Source organism: Mytilus edulis, chromosome 6 (assembly GCF_963676685.1).
Source record: "Mytilus edulis chromosome 6, xbMytEdul2.2, whole genome shotgun sequence".
In the NCBI taxonomy this organism is placed as follows: Eukaryota; Metazoa; Mollusca; class Bivalvia; order Mytilida; family Mytilidae; genus Mytilus; species Mytilus edulis.
Genome location: NC_092349.1, coordinates 17,240,077 through 17,267,676, shown reverse-complemented (window position 1 = coordinate 17,267,676; position 27,600 = coordinate 17,240,077). Strand labels below are relative to the sequence as shown.

The window sequence follows — 27,600 nt, the reverse complement described above, 5'->3', positions numbered from 1 at the left end:
ATCCCAATCTTTCTTTTGTGGTCATAAACCTTGCGTCAAAATTTCATAGATTTCTATTAACTTAAACTAAAGTTATGGTGCGAAAACCAAGAAAATGCTTATTTGGGCCCTTTTTGGCCCCTTATTCCTAAAATGTTGGGACCAAAACTCCCAAAATCAATACCAACCTTCCTTTTATGGTCATAAACCTTGTGTTAAAATTTCATAGATTTCTATTCACTTTTACTAAAGTTAGAGTGCGAAAACTAAAAGTATTCGGACGCCGGACAACGACGACGACGACGACGACGACGACGCAGACGCCAACGTGATAGCAATATACGACGAAAATTTTTTCAAAATTTGCGGTCGTATAAAAAGAAGCATTCAATTCTTAAATGTTTAATTCGTTTTTCTCTCTTTCCCTTGAGATTTAAGTGAACTATTTAAATAGAACATATGTTTATCACAAAAACACAATTACTCTAGCAGTACTAGATATTGACAAAAAAAGTGTACATTTGGTATTAAATAGACTTTGCTATCTACACTTTGAAAAATTCCACCTTGAGTCAAAAGAAAGATAACTCTAAAACATAACAACACACATTTTTTATCAAAACAATCCTAATTTGTCTGCTTTCCAGTATAAAAACATTAACAGCAGTATGTTTTTGAGAAGTATATATATTTTCTGCAGCATTTTTGTTTGTTATTGTCTTATTTGAGATAAAACCTTTACCTAAATGCATTCTTTAGAAGTTCCCCCAATATATATTCAAATGGTGGAGCAATGTATGGAAAAGTAGCATGTACATGTCCTGTCACTCGGAACTCAGGGGCGTGTCCATACTTATTTTGACAAACATCTCTGAAAACAAAAATGCACACAGTCAAAATTATGTAACAACAGGGTATAAAAATAAAATAAAAGCATAACAACATTTAAAATCATGCAGAATCATACAGAAATAGACAAATGCTAAAGAATGGCATTTTTTAAATTATTTCATTCCAAATTTGCCCAACCATTGCCAGTTTTTCATATAGGCAACACAATCAGACAATGGATGCCAAGTGACAACTCTTCTTTTGTCCAATGAAAACTTCTTGTTTGTTGAAGAAATATATTTATGCCAACACTAACACTAGGTTTTTTTTTATTTTCGCGAGACAAACAATGGTTGCAATGGTCTTAATACTCTGTCAGACAAATCCATATTCTAAACCTTAGTTTGACATACATGAAACAACATTTGAAAGTGGTGTTTTGATTCTAATGGTTAAATAGGGGAATGGAAGTCCTTTTTTGTATCAGAAATGGTTTGTTTATAGTAATCCTTCCTATGCTATCAATTTCTCGCTGCATTGAAGACCTGTTGGTGACCTTCTGCTGTTGTCTTCTCTATGGTCGGGTTGTTGTCTCTTTGACACATTCCCCATTTCCATTCTCAAATTTATCAGACATCAGTGCCAATCTTGAAGAGAACTATCAATAAAAGTCTATGTTTTTTTCTGATTTACTGACTAATATCATCTTACTCTATTACCTCCATAAGAGAATTAGATTAAGTATTTTCCAATTACATACTGTAGATTCATTATTAAATCGTTGGATACCAACTTTCGTGTATTTCATGGGTATAGGGAAACCACGAATTTAAATTGTCAACAAATTACAAATGTTCCATAGAAATATATATTTTGGCTATATATATAAAAAGCAAAATACAATAAAATATCCACGAAAAATGGAAGTTTTTCTTAATCCAAGAAAATTGGTACCCACAAAAATAAATGATTCCACAGTAATCAAAATCTAATCAATGTTGTGGCCAATTTTTTATATCATAAACAATATTACGGCCGCCTTCATTTGAATAAACAATATATAGGTATATAGATATGTATCTAGATAAGTCCAACATACCAGGATGTTTACTACATTACCTTACAAACTCGGCTTTCTGTGTGACTAGCGAGCGAGGTGAGAATGATGCAGTGACTATCCCCACATGGTTTGGCTGTAGAGAATATCGGAATATGTGCAAATATACAATGGGACAATGAAGAAATAAATGTATCTCATCTTCAATGCACAAATGCCTCATTTAAAAATATATGTAAAACCAAATTCATTTTATCAGGTACTGTAATACTGAAAAAAATCAGATTTCAGCCTGCTGTTTTCTTATTATTTTTAGAACATCTTTTGCCAATTAAAAAGTTTCGCTTTTGTTCAGATATTTTATTTTCTATTTTTGACTTTGTGCATTGTGGTTCTACATTTATTTCGTCTCATACAGAAATTATCATTGAAAATAAATAGAATAGTTCATCATGATGTCAACATGTTATAATATAACACACTCAAGTTTTCAAAAAATGATTAAGAAAATATGTTTGATATACAGAAATACAAAGGTTCCTCTCATTCAAGTGGAGTTTACAAAGTAAGCCAAAGAAGTCTCTAGAAGTTTTACACCAATATATCACAAATCTAGAAACTATCAGGACAGGACAAACAGTTTTTGCAGTGGAACTCGAGTCATTAAGGGACGACATCAAAAGTTCAATGTAGGATAAAAAACTTAATTCACATAGTTTTCTCACTGACCCCCCACCCCCCTCTTAACTTAATTTGGGAAAAGTTGATTTACCAATAGGGATATATGTAGAAATCGATTTTAGATATACAAAACTCGCAGAATTTGAACCTCCCCACCCCAAACTATTTGATTTAAGTTTTTTATCCTACATCGATCTTTTGATGTCATCCCTAAGGTAAAAGAATTTGACTGCATTGATGTCACTTTATTCACCTCAAAAACAACACGAATTTACTAAATCAAAAAATTGCTTTTCAATGACAAAATACTGTAAACCAACTAATTCTTAAGGATGATTAATTAATATTATGGAAACTTTTGTGTGTAGAAAAATAACTAGGTTAAGTCTAAATTCGATATTCTCTGATATATAAATCAACAAAGCTATTAATAAATAGTTGTGAAGTCAGTTAAGAAGTGCAAAAAGTATTAAAAATATCAGCAATATCAGTTGGTTTATTGTAATCTGTTTACCTATGTTAATTCAAATATAATATAATATAATTTAATTTTGGATGTAACACGATTTTTGATTGGGTGACGTTATTTTGTTATTAGCCCATAGACATAATTTAGTCATGTGACCGTGACGTCATCAATGTTTTTCATGGTTTTCTACTGTTTAAAATGGAATTTAGAATTAAATTATAAGAAATGACTGTACTATTTTTTCTGTCAATTCGAAATAACATAAAAAATGTGGTGCACACTGTTAAATAACCCGCTACGCACGTTATTCAGTGTGCACCACATTTTTCATGTTATTTCTTCATAGACAGAAAAAATATTACAGTTATTCCTTAAATAATATACTTATTTTTTTATTAAAGTACTTTAAAAAAATTTAACAGAGGCAGAAGAAACAAAGGGACAAGGAAAGATAAAAGGAATTGAATAAAACTGATCCTGCTCTACTAGTGGCACCTGTTATGTTATTCCGTGTTAGAAGATATGTTCTATACAGAGATAAGGAATCATACAACAGCATAGATCCTAACCCAAAGACATCACCAATTTCACAAACACTTCATTTCAAACCTTGCGTTGTGAACGCATTAATTTAAACTTGCATTTTGAAATATTATATATGAATTTTAAAGGATTTTTCATAAAATTGTAAAAATTAAAATCACATTTTTGTCTAAAATGACAAAATCACAATAATAAATGCACGCAATAATTTCTTAATTTACAGTAACTAATACTGTTAAATTTCAAAAAGATGAAAAAATATGATGTTTTAACTTTTACGATGTGTAACATATGTGGGCATGACTCATTGGTTCCTCCAACACAAGAATTAAATCAATCCTCCAACTAAAGGCTGTTCCATCAAAACATGCATTGTACCCAGGGAAGGCACTTTAAAATGGGGGAAACCATATCTACCAGCAATTATAGAATTTCTATTACATTCTCATAGCTCAAAACACCAACAAATATTTCAAATTTTGAAGAACCTTCCGTGGCCTGATGTATGATTCATGGAACAGTTGTAATGTTTTTACAAAATTAATTTAAACAAATGAAAATTCAATTAAGTAAAAAAAAATGAACAAGAACCTGAACTTAACATCAACAACGAATTATACTCATCTACCCTGGCATTATAGTTTTCATTCTTTCAAATATATAATATATTATTTTTTTTAAACTGTTTAATATTATCTCCCCTTGAACAGCCATTATTCAATTGTTATGGTAGGTTCTATTTTTCTTATAATCTGTCATTTTCAATTTTCCATTTCAGAATTTAATGCATTCTGGGTAATAATTTTAAAAGGGGCATCAAAACATTATGATTGGTTTACAATGTCCTTAACAATGTGAAATTCAACCAATTATCTTTGTTTTGGGGTATGTAAAATTGCATTTAGATTTTGACACAGTGAATTGTTTTATTTCAAATGTTTTAAACAGTGTGTTACTTTATTATCATTACTTATAAGAATTTCAAACCTAGTAATGTCTCAAAAAAAAAAATTATAACAAGCAACAAATTTTTTTAAATACAAAGGTGGTAATTTCATTTATTAATATAATGGACAAATTAAAAGGTCTCACAGATTAAAATTGAAATTTAAAAATAGTGGCATGGAATAAATGAATAAAAAAATTATCTATTTCAGGCAAAGATGTAAGTTTTCAATTAAAAATCTTAACATAGTTCATATTTGTTTTTATTGATCTATAGAAAGCTATGTCAAATTGGTTAGAATTTTACTGTTTTTCATCAGAGGTTTTAAATATTATCGTTACAATTTTTTAAGGGGAAAAATTTAACCTGATTCATCAAAATCAGTCAAATTTTTTTATTGTCTAAAAGAAAGTGTACATTTATCATGCACCAAAAATTACCATTGGTCATTTGGAAAGAAATTTTACCATTATTTGTCATAAAGGTTCCCCATTACCACTCTTACTTATATATTAGTCCCAGGAATATGAAGTACAATCGTTTATAGAAAATTTAACTTTATCCAGCAAATATACTTTATACAGGATAAATTCTGACCATATTCCTATACATTAACCATTCTAATAAATAACAGTCATAAAAGTAATAAATTGTCAAAATTACTTAACTACATACTGGTATTAAGATATACCAATTACTTATGATTTAACATATAACCACATAATATAAGACAAACAACCCACCTTTTCACTGTGTAAGGCTAAATGATGTTCTGCTAACATTCGTATACCAAGTCTTGACTTCAATGTTCTGTCTAAGAAAGCTTTTATCATTCCTTCATTCTACAAAGATAATGATTCATATAAAACTAATTAAAAATATTTTTTACAACATAAATTGACAATAACAGTCATGAGAACTAAAACCTAGACTTTAAATAATTGTGTATATAAAGTGATGGTAGTGGTGGTGGCTATGTGTGTGTGAGTATGTGTGGGTTTTTTTTTTGGGGGGGGAGGGGTTAATATTTCATATAACAACCCTCAGTAAATGTTGAAAAGATAAAATTATCTTTATAAAAGAGAGTACTTTTATATTTAATAACCCTCCAAACATCAACATATTGGGGATTCATTCGTCTATAAATGGTTACCAACTTTTGTGGATTTAGGGATAATTGTATTTTCATGGATACTTGATTTGGTACAAGCCTATAGAAGGTTAACCTTTTGTTAAACACTTCAATTCATGTCATGATTTATATAAACCAACAAAATCAAAAACAAGAATGTGTCCAAAGTACACGGATGCCCCACTCACACTATCATTTTCCATCTTCAATGGACCGTAAAATTGGGTAAAAAATCTAATTTGGCATTAAAGTTAGAAAGATCATTCCATAGGGAACATGTGTACTAAGTTTCAAGTTGATTGGAATTCAACTTTATCAAAAACTACCTTGACCAAAAACTTTAACCTGAAACTTGCACTTTCATTTTCTACCCAAGAGAAAACGAAAACAGGATCCATGGGGATCCCAATGAAATCCCGGTGAAATTGTCAGGAAAAGCGGGGATAAGCATCTGGATCTCATTCGGGATAACTGTCTGAAGCCAGGATTCCAGTCTAGATGAAACAGGATAAATATCGGACACTGGGATCCCAATCGGGGTACCTGTCTGAAGCTGGGATCCTAATCCGAACTGTCTAAAGATAGGATCCCAATCGGGATAACTGTCTGAAGCGGGGATCCCAGTCTAGTTGAAACGGGAAAACGTATGAACCATAATTCATGTAGTTGAAAATATGTAAGTGTTTGGTTTGTGTACATATATGTCTCTGATAACATCAAGTACAGGTTATTGGTGTTAATTAACAATGTGTATGACACCAAAGCTGTCAGGTGAAGCCAATCACTTAATGGATCACTTAATTTTCAGTTTGACAGATATTTATATAAAAGTCAGAAAAATGCCGAGATTTTCGCGAATAAAATGGCAGGGCGTCCGAGAAATGTCAATGGGTGTTTTGCCAGACAAGCTTGGGCGTTTCTGATGTTCCCCAAGTTCACATAAGTGCGTTTCTATTAGTTGTCGTACAGCATCAATGATAAGATAATGATCGACATCGTAAATCGTTGGTTTCTCAACGTATGATCACGTATGTAAAATGTAAAAAAAAATCATGACCGCGTGCTTTTTTTCAATTCTACTGAACAGTTTGACCCTAGAAAATACTGTCCTAAATAATGCGGCCACTAACTTATCCGCATGCACCCTGTGCCGATTAGTAAAGTATTTTTTTCTTATGTTTAGTAAAAACTGGCCAGCAATTAATGTTTTTATGCGATACCCTTAATTTTTTTATAATACCATATGGAGACAGATCAACTTCTGGCTGATCTAATATTGGGCGAGATCGTCACTTTGACGTTAGTGTACTGGTAAAAACGTCATCAAAATCTGATTACACTGATTGGTGTGGTTCTCCTATATAGGAGGTTGAAGATACAGAGAAGAAGAAGAAGAAGCTGATTAATGGAGGACTAAGATGAATCCGATGTTTTCAGATAAGTGCATTAATAATTTAATTTAACATGTGTATATGTGTATTTAATGCTTATAAAAAAAATTTATTGAGGAACTATGATTTTTATGGTTTTTATTTGAGCAAATCAACATCAGAAAGTCTGATAGCATAAACTGAAAATATATTTATTTTTAACATATACAATGAATAAACTTGTTGTCACATAACAGGCATAACTGGTTGGTATGTAAAAATTTAATTCAGTTGTGTGTATGTTTATTTGGTGAAAATAATAAATCGGAAGTTATTTATCTTCAGGGGATAAAAAAAGGGGGAGGGTAATTAACTTGCCAAAAAAATTAAAATAGCCTTCCAAGACGTCATAATTATTTGGACTAGCTTCCAATTTTATGTATAAACATGCAATAATATTTCTATTGAATTTGTTGCTTCAAAACGTATTGAACAAATGATTCTTTGTGGATTTTTTTTTATACTTTTAGGGGATTTAATGATATTTTTAACTTTGTCTGAGTACAAAATGGTTATCAAATTATAATTTTCAACTATAATACAATCAAACTATTAAAACTGTCATGACCCAGGAATCCCAGTGGCAGTGCAATATGAGCATACTCGTGCAGTAATGAGATTTTGACAAACTTTTTTTGAAAAGGGGCACAAACTTTTATGTTATATGAAAATGACCGAAATTAGGTGAAAAAATTTCCGGATCCTTGGCATGTATATCCTGCTGGGATTTATTTTTGGGATCCTGCTTTTTTTCTCCGGGAATCCCAGTATATTCCAATCAAAATCACAGTATATTTCCACAGGGATTTACATTGGTATCCCGCTTCTTTTACGGGAATCCAATATTTTTATCCCAGTACATTTACATCGGGATCCCACTTCTTTTGCGGGAATCCCGAAATTTTATCCCAGTGATATCTCAATTGAAATCCCACAATATGCCAGTGGGATCCCAGTATATTTCCACCGGGATTTACATCCCAATTGGAATCCCATCAAAATTCCAGCCGGTATTCCAGTGGAATTCCAGATTTATTTTGTCTTGGGTATGTTCAATGAACTGTGAAATTGGGGTCAAAAGTCTAATTTGGCTCTAAAATTAGAAAGATCATATCATAAGGAACATTTGTACTAAGTTTTAAGTTGATTGGACTTCAGCTTGATCAAAAACTACCTTGACCAAAAATCTTTAACCTGAACGAATGAACAGATAGACGGTTGGTAGCACAGACCAGAAAACATAATGCCCCTCTACTATCATAGGTGGGGCATAAAAATTAGTTCTCCAGGAATAAAAATGAATCCACACTGTGTTTAGTCTAGCTTAGATATAAATCTTTTCTATGTTAAGGAAAAATGCAATTCCATGAACACTGAATTTTGTGGTTTTGGCAAATTCTAAAGCAAGCCTAATTAGTTCTCCATGAATAATAATGAATCAAGCTAAAGATTTAAACCTGTAAATGTTTTCTACACTCTGAGAATCCCTCTGCTAACAATGTAACTACATCTTTATGTTCGTCCAGAAGTTGTTTTAAAGTTTCTGTGTAAGTCTCTTCTGATCTTAAATCTATCACCTGTAATGACATATTAGGTCATGAAACTATTTAGAAACAATATTAAGGTGGTACCCAACACTTTCACTAAAATTAATTTGGCTCGTTAAATTTTCATAAGTATTTACCTTGACCCTTTAACAAAAATATAAAAATTTTCAAAAATTTTGAACCAACCATTTTATCAGAAAAATTACACTGGTTATATAGCAGTTTGACAAACACCAATTTCAATCACTTAGAAGCTTAATATTTCCTTTACAACAACATTTAGCTGACTTTACAGAGTTATCTCCCTGTAGTGTTAGGTACCACCTTAATGCTGGTTATAAATAACTTGAATATAATTTGTCCCAGTTAAGTAAAACTTGGGTTTTCCTTATTTATCAGCATCAAGTAATTTGACAATCGTGAAATCAAATCAGTGCGAAATAGGCTAGAAAATCTTAACATGAAAAATTAATCTTAAAATAAAAAACCAGATGCTCCGCAGGGCGTAGCTTTATACGACCGCAGAGGTTGAACCCTGAACGGTTGGGGCAAGTATGGACACAACATTCAAGCTGGATTCAGCTCTAAATTTGGATTGTGATTAAATAGTTGACACAGCATAGGTTTCTGACACAGAATGAATGTGTTCTAATGAACTTAAAATTTTTGTTTTCTCTTAGAGCAATTCACTATGCTGTTGAATATTAATCCTCTCAAAAAATGTTTGAAGAAATTTTCTTTTTTATTTATGAAATTTCAAATAAGAAAAATTGAACCCAATTTTTTTAATCACATCCCCCTTTCCCTTATTCCAAAACTAATCTCAATTAAAATTTCTAATGGAGTTTGCAACAATAACTACTCATTTAAATACATCATAAAATATTAAGATGTAAAAAAACTGCTTGTTATCACTGAATGGTAAAGATTATTTTAATTTATCAGTTGGTAGTAAAAAGTGAATATACATTGTATATTGTATATAACAAAGATTTAAGTTGATTCTGGACAAAGAAAGATAACTCCAATTAAAAAAAAATCTTGCTATTGCACAATATTTTGCAATTAGATATTTCTTGCTTACTATTCTGGACAAAGAAAGATAACTCTAATTAAAAAAAAATTTGCTATTTCACAATATTGTGCAATTAGATATTTCTTGCCATTGCGCAATACTGTGCAATTGAAAAGACTTGCTATTGCACAATACTTAATATAATAATTTTAGATCCTGATTTGGACCAACTTGAAAACTGGGCCCATAATAAAAAATTTAAGTACATTTTTGGATTCAGCATATCAAAGAACCCCAAGATTTCAATTTTTGTTAAAATCAGACTAAGTTTAATTTTGGACCCTTTGGACTTTAGTGTAGACCAATTTGAAAACAGGACCAAAAATGAAGAATCTACATACACAGTTAGATTTGGTATATCAAAGAACCCCATTTATTCAATTTTTGATGAAATCAAACAAAGTTTAATTTTGGACCCCGATTTGGACCAACTTGAAAACTGGGCCAATAATCAAGAATCTAAGTACATTTTTAGATTCAGCATATCAAAGAACCTAACTGATTCATTTTTTGTCAAAATCAAACTAAGTTTAATTTTGGACCCTTTGGACCTTAATGTAGACCAATTTGAAAACAGGACCAAAAGTTAAGAATCTACATACACAGTCATGACAGTTAGATTCGGCATATCAAAGAACCCCAATTATTCAATTTTGATGAAATCAAACAAAGTTTAATTTTGGACCCTTTGGGCCCCTTATTCTGTTGGGACCAAAACTCCCAAAATCAATACCAACCTTCCTTTTATGGTCATAAACCTTGTATTTAAATTTCATAGATTTCTATTTACTTATACTAACGTTATGGTGCGAAAACCAAGAAAAATGCTTATTTGGGTCCCTTTTTGGCCCCTAATTCCTAAACTGTTGGGACCTAAACTCCCAAAATCAATACCAACCTTCCTTTTGTAGTCATTAACATTGTGTTTAAATTTCATTGATTTCTATTTACTTAAACTAAAGTTATTGTGCGAAAACCAAGAATAATGCTTATTTGGGCCCTTTTTTGGCCCCTAATTCCTAAACTGTTGAAACCTAAACTCCCAAAATCAATCCCAACCGTTCTTTTGTGGTCATAAACCTTGTGTCAAAATTTCATAGATTTCTATTAACTTAAACTAAAGTTATAGTGCGAAAACCAAGAAAATGCTTATTTGGGCCCTTTTTGGCCTCTAATTCCTAAAATGTTGGGACCAAAAATCCCAAAATCAATACCAACCTTCCTTTTGTGGTCATAAACCTTGTGTTAAAATTTCATAGATTTCCATTCACTTTTACTAAAGTTAGAGTGTGAAAACTAAAAGTATTCGGACGCCGGACGACGACGACGACGACGCCGACGCCGACGCCGACGCCGACGCCAACGTGATAGCAATATACGACGAAAAATTTTTCAAATTTTGCGGTCGTATAAAAAGTTGAATTATTAAAGAATGTTTCAGACTTACAATAATTTTTACATTTATGATTTTTTGTGAAAAGGGCTACAGCTTTATATACATGTAGATCTGAACAGTTAACACCTTTTCAACTGATTTTTACAGTTTTTTCATTTGTTGTAATGTTACACCGCTATCCCAGGTTGGATAATTTTGGCACCTTCGAATTCAAACTAGTTAAACCCCATCACATTCTGTATGTGCCTGTCCCAAGTTAGGAGCCTGTTATTCAGTGGTTGTTGTTTGTTTTTTTCATTCCTTATTTTGGACATAAATTAGCCATTAGCTATCTCGTTTGAATTGTTTTACATTTGCCGTTCAGGTACTTTTTGTAGCTGACTATATGGTATGGGTTTTGCTCATTTTGGAAGGCTGTACGGTGACCAATAGCTATTAATTTCTGTGTCAATTGGTTTCTTGTGGACAGTTGTATCATTGACAATTCTAATACAACAATGTTTGTAACGTTCATTTTGATTGGATAACATCACTTTCTTACATGGCATCAATTCACAATTGATGTTATGGGATGGACGTACAAGCCCAGACGCCATATGACAGATTTTAAATACATGTTTTAACGTTGTTTTCTGTCATTTTAATTAGAATGGAGATAACAATATTGTATTTTAAGCTCCGACGGCATTAATTTGGGATTTGATGGTCGCAAATACCCGTTTACTGTCTCCGCTAACGCGTCGCCAATAAACTTAATTTGCGACCATCAAATCCCCAATTGATGCCGTCGGAGCTTAAAATACAATACAGTTATCTCCTAATCATAATACATCTTACAAGTTTTATAGTTATAGCTGGGGAACAACACTTGTATGAATTTGTACAGAAAACATCTGAACTCTGTCAGACTTCAAGACATGCTCATAGTATGCTTATGGATCTAACTTTTTATCTGATTTTGAAATTAGATATGATTTAACCTCTTACCATGATGTCAAGGGGGAGAGGGATGCAAAATTTTATTTGATGTTAATAAACAGCCTTCAAAACTGAAAAGGTTTGTGTGGTTTCAAAGGAATTTTATCACGGTGGCAAGAAGGAAAAATTTTCCAATACCAATATATGAATGTCATCAATACTAATTTTTCATTCCCAACAATTGTCAAAAGATCATTTGAATATTTTATCCAGTTAATAAACAAGACAGACCTGTATCATCATAACTTTCACCATTTGTTCACTAACATGCAAGTCCTGTGCTTTTGAAATTCATTACAGTTGATCATGTCTGATACAAAGTCTAGTGATAATCTAGTAAAAAACATTATATTTTATTTGCAAAAGTTTTTTTCTTATTTACAATCGTGACCTTGAACTTTGATCTCAGAGGGAATAAAAAGCTAAATAACACACAATATGCACAATAGGAACCTGTTTTTCATTGGTGGTCATTAGTTGGTGTGGTTCAAAAGTGTTTCTCTGGGTTTTTTTTTATAGATCAGACATTGGCTTTCCTATTTGAATGGTTTTACACTATTCATTTTTGGGGCCCTTTATAGCTTGCTGTTCCGTGTGAGCAAATGCTCTGTGTTAAAGATCGTACTTTGACCTATAATGGTTTACTTTTTACAAATTGTGACTTTTGATTGAGAGCTGTCTCATTAACACTCATACCACATCTTCTTATATATAATCTATTATTAAGGACTTTTGGTGTTTTATAGTGTTGTTGGATTGCTGTCTTATTGCTATAACTTACTGGTGGATGTTTAAACAGGATGTGGAAAGCTCTGATGTACATCTCATGCTGAAATAAAAATATACAAATTATAGTACAGTCTTAAATGGAGAGAATGATCCCTCATCTTTTTTTTATTGTCTGTCTAAAGTACTACAATTTCAGTCAAATTCAATCAAATTTTCCCCCGAACTTTTGTATGAAATAGCTTATATAAAAATATGGAAAATGATTTTTTTCCCTGGGTAAAGAAGGTTTGCCCATTGCTGAAGGCTGAACATTTTGTCTTAACTAAATTGTTTTACATTGTCATATCGGGGCCTTTTATAGATGACTATGCGGTATGGGCTTTGCTCATTGTTGAAGACCGTACAGTGACCTATAGTAGTTAATGTCTGTGTCATATGGTCTCTTGTGAACAGTGGTCTCATTGGCAATCATACCACATCTTTTTTATAACTATAGATTTCCAGTTTTCCTACAGATGTTTCGTGAACACTCATGCTTCCCTCCACCAATTAAGGTGGTACCCAACACTTTCACCAAAATTAATTTGGCTCGTTTAATTTTCATAAAATTTTGTCAAATTATTTACTTTGACCCTTTAACAAAAATACAAAAATTTCAAAAATTTTGAACCAACCGTTTTGTCAGAAAAATTACACAGTTATATAGCAGTTTGACAAAACATCAATTTTGATCATTAAGAAGCTTAATATTCCTTTTACAACATAATGTTATTAAAACGTTTAGCTGACTTTACAGAATTATCTCCCAGTAGTGTTAGGTACCACCTTAAAACGGACTGCCACAATATAACACATTAGTGCAGAAAGTTGTGTTGTTATTATTAACAATAAATCATGTAGGTAGATAATTGTCTGATTGGCGATCATACCACATATTTGTATAAGATGTACTTTACTACTGATCCTTAATAATCTCAGTACGTTATATTGTAGTTTAAATGTTTTGCTGTGCTACATAAACATGATAAATAAACAGTATAAAGCAGCCAGATTGTGCAGTTTTCCACAGGAGCTTCATTACTCTATAATTAGTTATGCTATTGCCACTTCAACTATGTACAAAATTACAACTGGAGATGGAGAAACCCGAGTGGCTTACGAAACTTGTTTTATTCACCTAGCTCACTGTGTACTACATGTATATGCTGTACATGATATAGTTTTTGAATTATTCTTCTGTATAATAAAGTCATTAAAAAATCTTAGATTAAGTCATATTTTTAGTTTATGTATATGTATCAAATTTAGAAAAAAATAAAATAAAATGTATTTAAGTTAATAATAACATTATTTATTTTAACATCAATTTCCATGCTCAATGACTGCATTTCTTATATATATATATATATATATGTAAAAGTTTTTGTTTACATATTGTTTTTAATGCATTGATATATCACATCAGTGCATGAAACAACCAGGTGCTCTGCAGGGCGCAGCTTTATACAACCGCAGAGGTCGAACCCTGAACAGTTGGGGCAAGTATGGACAAAACATTCAAGCGTGATACAGCTCTGAATTTGGATTGTGATCAAATTTTTGACATTACATGGTTTTTTTTTACACAAAACAAATGTCAAGATCTTACAAATCAATTAAAGATTTCTTCTTCAAACTTTTTAAATCTAAAATTAAATAGTTGACACAGCATAGGTTTCTGACACAGAATGAATGTGGTCTAATGAACTTAAAAGTTTTTTTTTGCCTTTGAGCAATTCACTATGCTGTTGAATATTAATCCTCTCAAAAAAATGTTTGAAGAAATTTTCTTTTTATTTATGAAATCTGAAATGAGAAAAATTTAACCCCCCCCCCTTTTTTCACATCCCCGTTTTCCTTTCTCCAAAACTGATATCAATTCAAATTTCTAATGGAGTTTGCAACAATAACTACTCTTTTAAATACATCATAAAATATTAAAATGTAAAATAAAGTGCTTGTTATCACTGAATGGTAAAGATTGGTTGGTAGTAAAAGTGAATATACATTGTTTATTGTATAAAACAATAAAAAAAACTTCATCAGCAACATTTTATATTGGCAAATTTCCAATGAAGTCATTTACATAAAGTTATTGGCAAATAAAAATAGAAAATGACATCATAGTCATGTCTGGCAAATGTCCAACATACATTATCTAAAAACATTTTAGATAAGATAAGGAAAAAAAGCTTCATCAGCAACATTTTATATTGGCAAATTTCCAATGAAGTTATTTACATAAAGTTATTGGCAAATAAAAATAGAAAATGACATCATAGTCATGTCTGGCAAATTTCCAACATATATTATCAACTACTATTCTATACAAAGAAAGATAACTCCAATTGAAAATTAATTGCTATTGCACAATATTGTGCAATTAGATATTTCTTGCTATTGTGCAATACTGTGCAATTGAAAATTTCTTGCTATTGCACAATACTTGATATGGAATCCTGATTTGGACCAACTTGAAAACTGGGCCCATAATCAAAAATCAAAGTACATATTTAGATAAAGCATATCAAATAAGCCCAAGAATTTAATTTTTGTTAAAATCAAACTTAGTTTAATTTTGGACCCTTTGGACCTTAATGTAGACCAATTTGAAAACTGGACCAAAAATTAAGAATCTACATACACAGTTAGATTTGGCATATCAAAGAACCCATTTATTCAATTTTTGATGAAATCAAACAAAGTTTAATTTTGGACCCCCATTTGGACCAACTTGAAAACTAGGCCAATAATTAAAAATCTAAGTACATTTTTAAATTCAGCATATCAAAGAACCCCAAGGATTCAATTTTTGTTAAAATCAAACTAAGTTTAATTTTGGACCCTTTGGACATTAATGTAGACCAATTTGAAAACGGGACCAAAAATTAAGAATCTACATACATAGTTAGATTCGGCATATCAAAGAACCCCAATTATTCAATTTTTGATGAAATCACACAAAGTTCAATTTTGGACCCTTTGGGCCCCTTATTCCTAAACTGTTAGGACCAAAACTCCCAAAATCAAACCCAACCTTCCTTTTATGGTCATAAACCTTGTATTTAAATTTCATAGATTTCTATTTACTTATACTAAAGTTATGGTGCAAAAACCAAAAATAATGCTTATTTGGGCCCCTTTTTGGCCCCTTATTCATAAACTGTTGTGACCTCAACTCCAAAAATCAATCCCAACCTTCCTTTTGTGGTCATAAACCTTGTGTTAAAATTTCATTGATTTCTATTTACTTATACTAAAGTTATTGTGCGAAAACCAAGAATAATGCTTATTTGGGCCCTTTTTTGGCCCTTAATTCCTAAACTGTTGGAACCAAAACTCCCAAAATCAATCCCAACCTTCCTTTTGTGGTCATAAACCTTGTGTCAAAATTTCATAGATTTCTATTCACTTAAACTAAAGTTATAGTGCGAAAACCAAGAAAATGCATATTTGGGCCCTTTTTGGCCCCTAATTCCTAAAATGTTGGGACCAAAACTCCCAAAATCAATCCCAACCTTCCTTTTGTGGTCATAAACCTTGTGTCAAAATTTCATTGATTTCTATTCACTTTTACTAAAGTTAGAGTGCGAAAACTAAAAGTATTCGGACGACGACGATGCAGACGACGACGCAGACGACGACGCCAACGTGATAGCAATATATGACGAAAAAATTTTCAAATTTTGCGGTCGTATAAAAACAATACTCTTGATTCTGAAAATATGTGGTAAAACTTGGCTCAGTAAAAGCAGTTTATTTTGAAAAGTCTATAAAGCAACTGATTTACCTCATTCAAAGAAATTTATTACGCAATCTGCTAGATACATCATCTATTTATAGAATTAATACAAAATAACATGATGTAACAGTTGTTATGTACTGAATTATTACATATCCTTGGTATTATATATACAGGAATTTTCATGTTCAGTAAATTTACATGCCCACACCTTCTCTTATGCTATTAATAATTCTAACAGAGAATAATGGAGAATGTCAACTGAATAAATAAAGTTTTAAATCTGATTTGGCTCTGGGTTTTGTAAAAAAAAAAAAAAAAAAAAAAAAAAAAAAAATAGGTTTTATTACAAATCCTTTACTTTTATTGTTGATGTAGTCTGATAAAATATATAATGCAGTGGTAAATAAATAATTTACCACTACAAGAGTGTACTGAGTTCCTGCTCCCAGATTCAGGTACAAGCTTCAGGGGCAGCCATTAAATATTACATGTATTTTGATAAATTCTTAATTTTTAAATTCTGTGCGTTTTTTTCACTCCTAATTTCCAACTGCTCTTTCTGAACTTTTGAAGTCGGAATTTGTATTCCCTATTTCATTCTGGGTTTTTGCATTCCCTACATGTACAAGTAATTTCAAAAAGAACTTTAAATTTTAATATTTTAATGCAGCATATGAAGTTAATTTTATTATTCTAATTTTAGTACTTACAACTTGTAGAATGGTCGGGTTGCATCCAACAATAAATGGTAGACCTCTAAATCCCACGATACGATGGGCAATACGGACAGGTAACTCATTATACAGGTACTGAGCACTTTTCTGTAAATAAAAATACAGGGAAATATGATACTTAAAAGAGCAAACGGATAGCTTGAACACTTGGTTGAGATATGCATTTTATTTCAGTACGGCTCAATGTTAAAATCGTTAAAATCGTGCAAAACATGATTCATGAGTGCAAAGCATAGAATAAATTAATTTTGAAAGTTATACCCAAAGATATGTACAATTTCTACTTCAACCTGTTTTCATATCAAAGACAGTTAGTGAAAATTCAGTAAAGAAAGATATCTCCCTCACTGAGATGTTTTGCATTGTGTTTGGCACAACAAAGTTTTGGAAGTTCTGATTCTCTTATGAGCATTCTGAACCTGGCTTCATTTTTATTACATAAATAAGGCCGTTAGTTTTCTCGTTTGAATTGTTTTACATTGTCTTATCGGGGCCTTTTATAGCTGACTATGGGGGATGGGCTTTGCTCATTGATGAAGACCGTACGGTGACCTCTAGTTGTTAATGTCTGTGTCATTTTGGTCTTTTGTGGATAGTTGTCTCATTGGCAATCACACCACATCTTCTTTTTTATATTAAAAACATTAAGCTGAGTTTCTAATTGGATTATTGAGTGTATATAAGACTTACCAATAGGTGACTGTTGTCAGGACTTTTCCCAGCATACAGGATAGTTGTAGGTGTCAGACGTATGGAAGACTGAAATAAGAATGTTGAATGATAAATATGTTTTCAGACAAGAAGTTACACCAGTCGTTAACAGATAGTTCTTGTACACTATACCTAACTACAGTATACTTTTGTTACTTTTATAAAAGTAATTATTAAATTCTTTCAAGACAATGTGCATTTGGACTGCTAAAAAGGAGAGTCTTGTCAATGGCTTTTGCTAATACAACATGTACATATGCATACAAAATATCATTGACCTAAAACTTGAGGTTCTCCTTAAGCTCAATTAATCCCACAAACTAATTGATGTAAACAAACAACATTCAAGATGTTAGTGTCCTAAGACAAGAACCTGTAATCAAGTGGATGTCATTGGCTTCCTTTGAGTAATTTTTACAAGCATACCTTTCACAAAAATAAGACTTGTACTACATTTCCTTTACTAAAGTACATACATGTACATGTAGAGCAACAAACATTTCTTACATCTTTGTTTTTGCTGAGTAAACAATTTCTCTCTTTTCTATTGCTGGAGGGGAGGAGCTTTTAAATAAATTATGACAGACGGAATTCTTTTGTTCTATATATACATTGTTGTATGTCATGTATGTCATACTGACTGTAGTGTTTACTTGATATCAAGATAAAAACAAAACCTTAGTCACAGATTTTAATTTCCACTGTTATTTTATTTTATATGCACATGTACCTAGACGTTTATAAATATTTGAACTAAAACTATCATTAATATAAATAATCTATTATATCATAATAACTCAGTTGAGTTTCTCCATAAAAAACAAAAGTGGAGACCCTAAACAGTTCATGGGTGATCAGTCCTTTTTACTCTCGAAAATGACAGTTTTACTAAAAGTTTCATCAAAAACCCTCCCAAACAGTTCTCTGATTTACAGACAAATGTCTTATAATGCACATGTATTGGTCACTTATAAATAAACAACAATAAAATATCCATAGATCCCTGAATTGTTGTTTACAAACTTCCTGGAAGGTTAATAATTCAAGGTCATGTTAAACTACAGCATGTAGAGTTCACTTGTCTGATGTCCTTGATTGAACAATACATGTTTAAAAAGTCACTGACCCCGTCTTCAGTGTTTTCTTGTTGTCATCTTAAATTTTGTGTAATAAATAAACGACCTATTAAAACATTAAACAAGCCATCGTCATTAGCCAAAATCAGGCTATTCCCTTCATTAATTTTAATATCTAATAAAAATAAATGAAAGTTTTGAACAGTTTTAATTTCAGTCTCTTTAGAATTCATGTACGATAAATTTTTCTCCAGTTTTCTTATAATGGCAATTATATTATGGGTGTGTAGCACTCTTTAATCTTAAGCATTATATATGTTGTTTTTTTCTGATTTTCGTTTTAAACAAAGTTTCTCTAGTTAACACGAGAGTTGCCACTGTTATACGAAAATACAAAACTTCATATAAATTTTTAAAAAAGGTGAACAGGGGCGGATCCAGCCATTTGAAAAAGGGGGAGTTCCCAACCCAGAGTAAAGGGGGGTTCCAACTATATGCTCCCATTCAAATGCATTGTTCGGCCAAGAAAAAGGGGGGTTTCCAACCCCCCGAACCCTCCCCCACCCCCTGGATCCGCCAATGGTGAATCAATACTAAAAGCTAGTTTAAAATAGTCTCAATTCATCAACTGTTGTCCAATATTGAGGCCTAGGCAATCTTTGAAAAAAAAAACAAGTGAAAAGATAGAACTAAATCTAAATATAGTGTTTAAAAATAGAAATAATCATCATTCAATCTCTCTTATAATATATTCCATATATAAATCCTGGAACTCCAACTATATACATGTACATGCATCTATTAATTTTTACATTAATAGTGGTAAATGTTACAGTTCCATTTAGTTGTTTGTATTTCATTTCAATACATGGCTGTCATGAAAAGCAGGTAAAAAATACATGTACATGTGTAAAGAAGAATAGTTTTTGAAGTACACTTCAAGAACATTTACAGCCCATACTTCAACCTATTTATGTCATGTTATGTGTAATTACATCATACACTTGTACCTAACTGATTGAGTAGGTCACAGGCACCCAAAATGTACTTTTTATCCAATTTATTTACCGCTGCTACAGGAGAAAAGCCAAATTACTGTCTTCTATTTTCGATAATAACGACACTGCTTGATAATTTATTCTATGTGTATATGTTTTATATTGTTTATAGATAAAGTGAATGCGCCTACATGGCCTAGTTGTTTGAAGTTTTTAAAGGTTATTACCCCCAGGTAACATCATGTGAAACTCACTGCAGACAGAAATTAATTCTATTTTCTTTCATCAAAACAGAAACTTTTAGCTATATATATATTAATCCCTATTTGTATTTGAGCTTTGATAATAGTGATATAATCACAGATTTAAAGTAATGGAAGGAACAACATGTTTTTTTTTAAATTTGAACCGCAACGACATAATAAATCTAATTTATCAAAGTCATGTTTCACATTTTTTATGTTGAGCTATTAATTTTATATAAATAGCTCAATAAACAGTACAGATTGTTTCATTGTTGAAGGCCATGTACAATGATGTAGAGACATAAAATTTCTTATAAATCCATGTTATTTGAAACATGGTGGATAAAGTTGTCTCATTGGAAATCATAACACATCTCCGTATTTTTATAGGAAACATAATATGTAAATAATTTTCCAAAGAATGGTTGAAAGTATAATTATACTTGTCAAATTGTACACAATATTTCTGCCATAAAACCCTAATCTGTTTGCATTGTCACAACTCCAAACAAAATGTCACTATTGAAAAAGTAAAATGTTTAGAATAATTAGCTATAGATACAACAAAGCAACAAATCTTATTAGCATCTCCTTGAAAGGCAAGCATTAAAATATATAAGCATTTATTATTTAGAAGCATAATTTATTTAACATGTTTAATACAAATACATGTATTTTGGGTTTTTTGTCTGTATGTTAAGAATCAACAGACAAATGTTGTCATGCAGGCTTATATCTAATGCTTTTCAACTCTGGTTCCACAATAATAAAAGCCATGTTCAATATATGTTGATATTACACAGATTACAACATGCATAATATTCTCAAATATGATAATTTATCATTCAAATATATGCACACAATGTATGCATGCTTTGACAAACTGTTGCAACCCATATATAATCATCACAATGCATAAACTATTGGAAATCTATTGATGTCATTATTTGTCTCTATAAATAAAAGTTTGGTAACAGATAAATAAATCCATCCAAATAATCAATAATCTTATTCTGATAAAAGTTTGACCTATATCTGAAGGATTATCTACAAATATGTAATTATCTCAAGTTTGACCTATATCTGAAGGTCATCCATCCACAAATATGCAGTTTATAGCTGACTAAGCGGGATGGGCTTTGCTCATTGTTGAAGCCGTACGGTGACCTATAGTTGTTAATGTCTGTGTCATTTTAGTCTCTTACAAGTGGAGAGTTGTCTCATTGGCAATCATATCACATCTTCTTTTTTATAAAATTTATCTCATCATATCACATCTTCTTTTTTATAAAATTTATCTCATAACAGAAAGATTGTATATACATTAACACTGAAAAGTTGAATGTACAAAAATATACATTAGGCAAATTCTCATGAAATCTGTCTATACAATGATTTTTTTTACTTTTCAGATCTTCATGAACTTAAATTGATATTGCTTGTGGGGTCAGTTTTTTTCAGGATTTTATTTTCTGGTCTAAAATCATCTTTACTGTCCCAGGCCTTAAGTTTTGGTATACATGTACATCGTACATGAAAACTGTGAAATACTTTAAGAAAGAACTAATATACCAAACTAACACAAGCTATTATTTCTTTTCTTCATACTGTCATTCGATTGCTGGAAAGAATTCAATAATGAATTCTTAAGTTCAAAATAATTGAGAATGGAAATGGGGAATGTGTCAAAGAGACAACAACCCGCCCAAATAAAAAACAACAGCAGAGGGTCACCAACAGGTCTTCAATGTAGCGAGAAATTCCCGCACCCGGAGGCGTCCTTCAGCTGGCCCCTAAACAAATATATACTAGTCCAGTGATAATGAACGCCATACTAATTTCCAGATTGTACACAAGAAACTAAAATTAAAATAATACAAGACTAACAAAGGCCAGAGGCTCCTGACTTGGGACAGGCGCAAAAATGCGGCGGGGTTAAACATGTTTGTGAGATCTCAACCCTCCCCCTATACCTCTAACCAATGTAGTAAAGTAAACGCATAACAATACGCACATTAAAATTCAGTTCAAGAGAAATCCGAGTCTGATGTCAGAAGATGTAACCAAAGAAAATAAACAAAATGACAATAATACATAAATAACAACAGACTACTAGCAGTTAACTGACATGCCAGCTCCAGACTTCAACTAAACTGACTGAAAGATTATGATTTCATCATATGAACATCAGGCACAATCCTTCCCGTTAGGGGTTTAGTATCATACCATCATAACATATATGAGAAGAACATAACCCGTGTCATGCCAACAACTGTTTTTAGAATAAATGTGTTTAGTTCCGATGCAAAGACCGTATCAGTGACTCAATATTAACGCCAAAATATGCAATCTTTAATGACTTGACAACAGTATCGTAATTATATCCCTTCTTAATAAGTCTATTCAAAGGTTTTGTAAGTTTCTGAGGTGAATACTGACACCTTTGTGCTTTATAAAGAATATTACCATAAAAAATTGGATGTGAAATACCTGAACGTATTAGAAGTCTGCATGTTGAGCTATATTTACGAATGATGTCTTTATACCGATGATAAAATTTAGTAAATGTTTTGACTAGTTTGTGATATCGAAAACCCTGGTGTAATAATTTTTCAGTAATACATAAATTTCTCTCGTTAAAATCTAAAACATTGTTACATACACGAGCGAATCGTACAAGTTGAGATATATAAACACCGTAAGATGGTGACAAGGGAACGTCACCATCTAAAAACGGATAATTAACGATAGGAAATGAAAAATCATCCCTTTTATCATAAATTTTAGTATTCAGCTTTCCATTAGTGATATAGATATCTTTACATGAATAACAACTTAAAGATCACAAGGCATCGTAAATACCTTTTCTATTATTAAATGAATTTTGTTCATATGCAACACTACTGGAACTATTATTATCTCTAATTTTAGCTTTATACACTTTAAACAATGTTAAATAATTACAATTCTTTAGCCATAACGTACATGTTGCAACCATTAACGATTAATCTATAGATATTTTAGTTGAAAATTCAATAGTACATTTGTTCATCATGTTCATGAATGAATTATTTATTGAAACTGTATAAATAAATAAACTATTCAAGATATCAGAACTGGACAAAATTAAAACTTAAATATTTTCAGATAACTTTCACATGATTATAAATTATTGTAATCAAATGGTATTTAAATCCCCAGAGACATATTTATAGCTGACTTTTTACTTCTTAGTTAATCTTCAGTATTTCAAACAAAATTTCTTCAAGCATGACAAGTGTGAACAATTAAAATGCATAACAGATGATTAAACTCCTACACTTAATGTACTTCATGGTCTTTTAATGCCTACACATGTAAACAAGTCTGCACCCATTTGATAACTATTAATTCACTGGACATCCACAATACACTGTCATGACTGTATCTGCAATAAGCATGTACATACATGACATATTGTACATGTACAATGTAGTATTAAGATTACCGAAATAAATATACAGTACCCATTCAGAGACAATAAATTTAAGATTCCATAGTGTTCAAATTGACTTCCTTTTTTCACTCAAATATTACATGTATGCATAAAAAATTTGCAGAATAATTCTATAGAAAATTCAAAAGAAGTGTTGTATGCATTCATACAACGTACATGTATGATAATCAGAGTCAGACATTGATGAACAAAATGATGAAAGTCTCAAGCAAATGAATTGGGCATGCATGCAGTCAACATGGTCTATTTACATATATAAAAGATATGGAGATGTGGTACATTCATAAATAACACTATCCATAGAGACAAAAGGTCAAAAGGATGAAAGAAGTGAGGAAATTTTTTGTTCTTCCCTCGCCGGGATTGGAACCCATGCTACTGAGATATCGTGACACCAAATCGCCTGCACTGTAGCCGTCCTGCTAGACCACACGACCACCTGGGCTTCACAAATATAAAGCTTTCGGGGGCCTTGTGTTACCTTTCCTCATCAGTTTTAATCTAGCGTCGTACTACGGTACATGATATACATGTATAAGGCATGGAGATGTTATTGTTAAAGATCAGCTCAATTATCTATAGTAAAGGATCCTATAAATTAATGCAAAATACAGTCATAGAAAATAATTATATTTATAAGTACGTCTGAGTCAGTGACAACTCTACAACAAATTTATCCATTGGATCACCAGCAATGATGGTGATACATGGCTATGTACATTATGTATATACAACTCGTCTAAACATCAACCCAACAATGTTAGATCTGTAAATTTGCTTTCGCAATTTTATATATATATATATATATATATAATAAAAACTATAACATAAATTCCCATACATTTCGGCCATTACGGCCTTCTTCGTTGGAATAAATTACATTAATTTTTTTATCCAAAAGGCTTCTTTAGTTTTTCTGTAAGTTTCTGTCCCAAATACTCTTTCTATGGCGGTAACTTTTAAATTTGTCATTGAATGATTCTTCTGAATGGAATGGTTGGCTACTGGATCTTCTGTTTTCTTTGTTCGTATTTTTGAAAAGTTCAATATCATTCGTTGATATAAAAAAATGTAGTGTATCACCCGTTTGTCCTACATATATAACTTTTTCACATTTTGTACAATTAATTGCATATACCACGCCTACGGTTTTACAATTTATTTGTCCCTGAATGGTATATTCTTTGCCGGTGTTGTCACAAAATACCTTGGTTTCATTTATATGTGAGCATAATGCACAATGTTTACCACATGGTCCACATCCATTAGTTTGTTTATAAAATAGTAAATTATGCTTTTTGTGCACTAAGATGTCTTTTATGTTGTTATCACGTTTAAATGCCACGATAGGCGGATCGGGGAATATTTTCTTTAGTCTTTCGGATTGATGGAGAATTTTAAGATTTTTTCTAAGAATTGAATGTACATTTGGAAGCGCTTTAGAAAAAAGTAATTACTAAGGGTACCCTGTTGTTTTCTTTCTTCGGTTTGTACTGTAATAGATCTTCTCGGTTTAAATTGTCGAATTTTTTTAATTGAACTTCAGTGGACGATTTATTGTATCCACGTTTTCTTAGGTGTGTTTTTATTTCTTCTCTTCTTGTTTTGTAATTTTCTTCTGTTGAGCAAATTCTAATATATATATATATATATATAATATATATATATATATATATATATATATATTTATGAAGAAAAAAAAACATGAATGCAGTCTACTGTGTGCCAAAAAATGCATGATCAACACATGTATGCAGTGTTAAGAGGGATCCTCCTTATTGTTTACTGAGAATCCCTAATCCCACTTCTCGTTGCCATAATCATGATAACATACCTGTCAACCTGTGACGATGAAAATGCAGGTCATGACCTGCATTGAAGAATCAAATCTCAGGTCATAACGCGTACGAACTTTTTCGAGCTGAATTTCAGTATTTATGGTACATTTTCTTATAATGTATATCAAAGATACCAAAACATTAATGCATGTTCACTTTGTTAAGTCATTTTAAATCTTATTAAATATTATTTCATTGCACTTTTAAAGATTTTTATAAATTTGTGTAACTCAGTCTTATGTGCTTTATTTTTTGAGAAAAATTACTACAATCATCAAACACTAGAATTTAATGTAATTCTTTAATGTTTGAGACTATTGACTGTGTAGCCTTTAACATAATATTTTTCATTTAACTAGGAAATTAGACTATGATAAAATGTAGTAATACAGTTAAAGGAAGTATAAATGTAAAAAATAATTTTCAACTTTTTTTAAAAAAATTGTATAAAGGTATAAAGATAATGAAAAGTTATTTTTCAATATGTATTTGAATTTTATATTTTTATGATTTAATCCTTTTCACCCATAAAACGTAAATATAAGGAATAATTTTGAATGGTGACAAATAAGGGGAAGTAACTCTAGTTCAGTTTGTAAACCAATGGTGCAATTTATTTACGACCTATAAAAGCTAAAGGTAATTGGTGTTAATTAACAGTGTGTTTGACACCAAAGCTGTCAAGTGAAGCCATGCACTTAATTTGACAGTTTACATAGCTAGATGAACTTCCTGTTCATGGAAGAATTACGAATTTGCCGGTATTTCAAAGGAATATTACTTATGAACTCAATCTCAAGGCTAAGAAATACGGGTGAAATCGGGTCATTTTCGGAATTCCCGGGTTATTTCAATGACCCGGCGGGTGTTCCGGGTGATCCCTCAGAATTGTGAAAATCTCGGGTCACACCCGCAGAATACGGGTCAGTTGACAGGTATGATGATAATAGCACATGTAATTTCTGCAAGACTTTATTTTGCGTTTTCAGGCTTAATTATTCGGCTTTCATGTGTCACGCATAAAAAAAACTGCTGATCCTGTGTCAGGCTTAGACCCCAATGAGACCCACTTAATATGTATTGAAAACTCCCAATAGGGAGCGTACGTGGATTCCACTATACCCTCAAAGATCTCAAGGGGTGCTCCAAATAACGGAGGAATCTACCAGTAGTACATACAGTTGTCAATACAAATGCCTACCTTTGCTGCAATGTTGTCTATTGCACTTTGGTTGTAAAAAGATGTCACAGAGGTGGATCTTTCTCTGTATTCAGTAGACCTATAATACACATCATCAGACCATGATCTTTTCTGTGAATAACCTGACAGATGTCGAAAACTTAAGAGAGGAAGTCTCGAACAGCTGATCACAACAGAAGACATTGTCGTTACTTTTACACACACTTAGTTAACATAAGATCCCTTTCAAACGAAATTTCAGTCCATTATTATCTAAACTATTAACAATTCCAACTTTCAGACTGTTTTTTGTGTCTATATATTGAATACATTCTAAGAAACTGCTGCAGGTATTCGCTGCCCATCGTTTGTTGCAGTCACGCTACAGAAAGACCGAAGTTTAGCCTTGACCCTTTAAATTATGAATGTCAGAAAAATAAGTCAGCAAATCCGATCACGAACCGAATAACAAAACAAAAATTAATATAAACAAAAATTGCTATGTCACATAGATTGTTATAATATATAAATACTTAAAATTTTGCTATGTTCACATTCTTTGTTAATTCGTTTAACGATTTTGTTTTCTATGTCAGTCAACCACACAGTAAACTAAACAGTGGAGACTTTTTTTTTTTAAATGTATACCTTATATATATTTTGAGATAAGCATGTAAACATATTTAAAAATACCATCTTGAAATTTATGTCTAGTATCTCAGTCAATAAATCAGTCAGTTAGAAA

General features: G+C 31.5%; 1 protein-coding gene across 2 annotated transcripts in view; it reads right to left on the bottom strand.

The window, feature by feature from the left end:
* The window catches only part of LOC139527256 (branched-chain alpha-ketoacid dehydrogenase kinase-like), a 51,634-nt gene extending 24,352 nt beyond the window's left edge, over positions 1–27,282 (bottom strand). The window contains exons 1-9 of one of the 2 annotated variants that reach the window (XM_071322594.1): positions 26,877–27,253; positions 18,002–18,070; positions 17,288–17,398; positions 12,846–12,893; positions 8,526–8,645; positions 5,250–5,348; positions 4,189–4,209; positions 1,930–2,003; positions 722–850 (exon numbers count right to left, since the gene is read on the bottom strand). In XM_071322594.1, coding sequence (XP_071178695.1) covers positions 722–850; positions 1,930–2,003; positions 4,189–4,209; positions 5,250–5,348; positions 8,526–8,645; positions 12,846–12,893; positions 17,288–17,398; positions 18,002–18,070; positions 26,877–27,059 — 854 coding nt within the window. In that variant the 5' untranslated portion in view covers positions 27,060–27,253. Of the gene's footprint in view, positions 1–721; positions 851–1,929; positions 2,004–4,188; positions 4,210–5,249; positions 5,349–8,525; positions 8,646–12,845; positions 12,894–17,287; positions 17,399–18,001; positions 18,071–26,876 lie in introns of both variants that reach the window. The other variant, XM_071322595.1, reaches the window with a different exon arrangement.
* Positions 27,283–27,600: the final 318 nt, after the last annotated feature.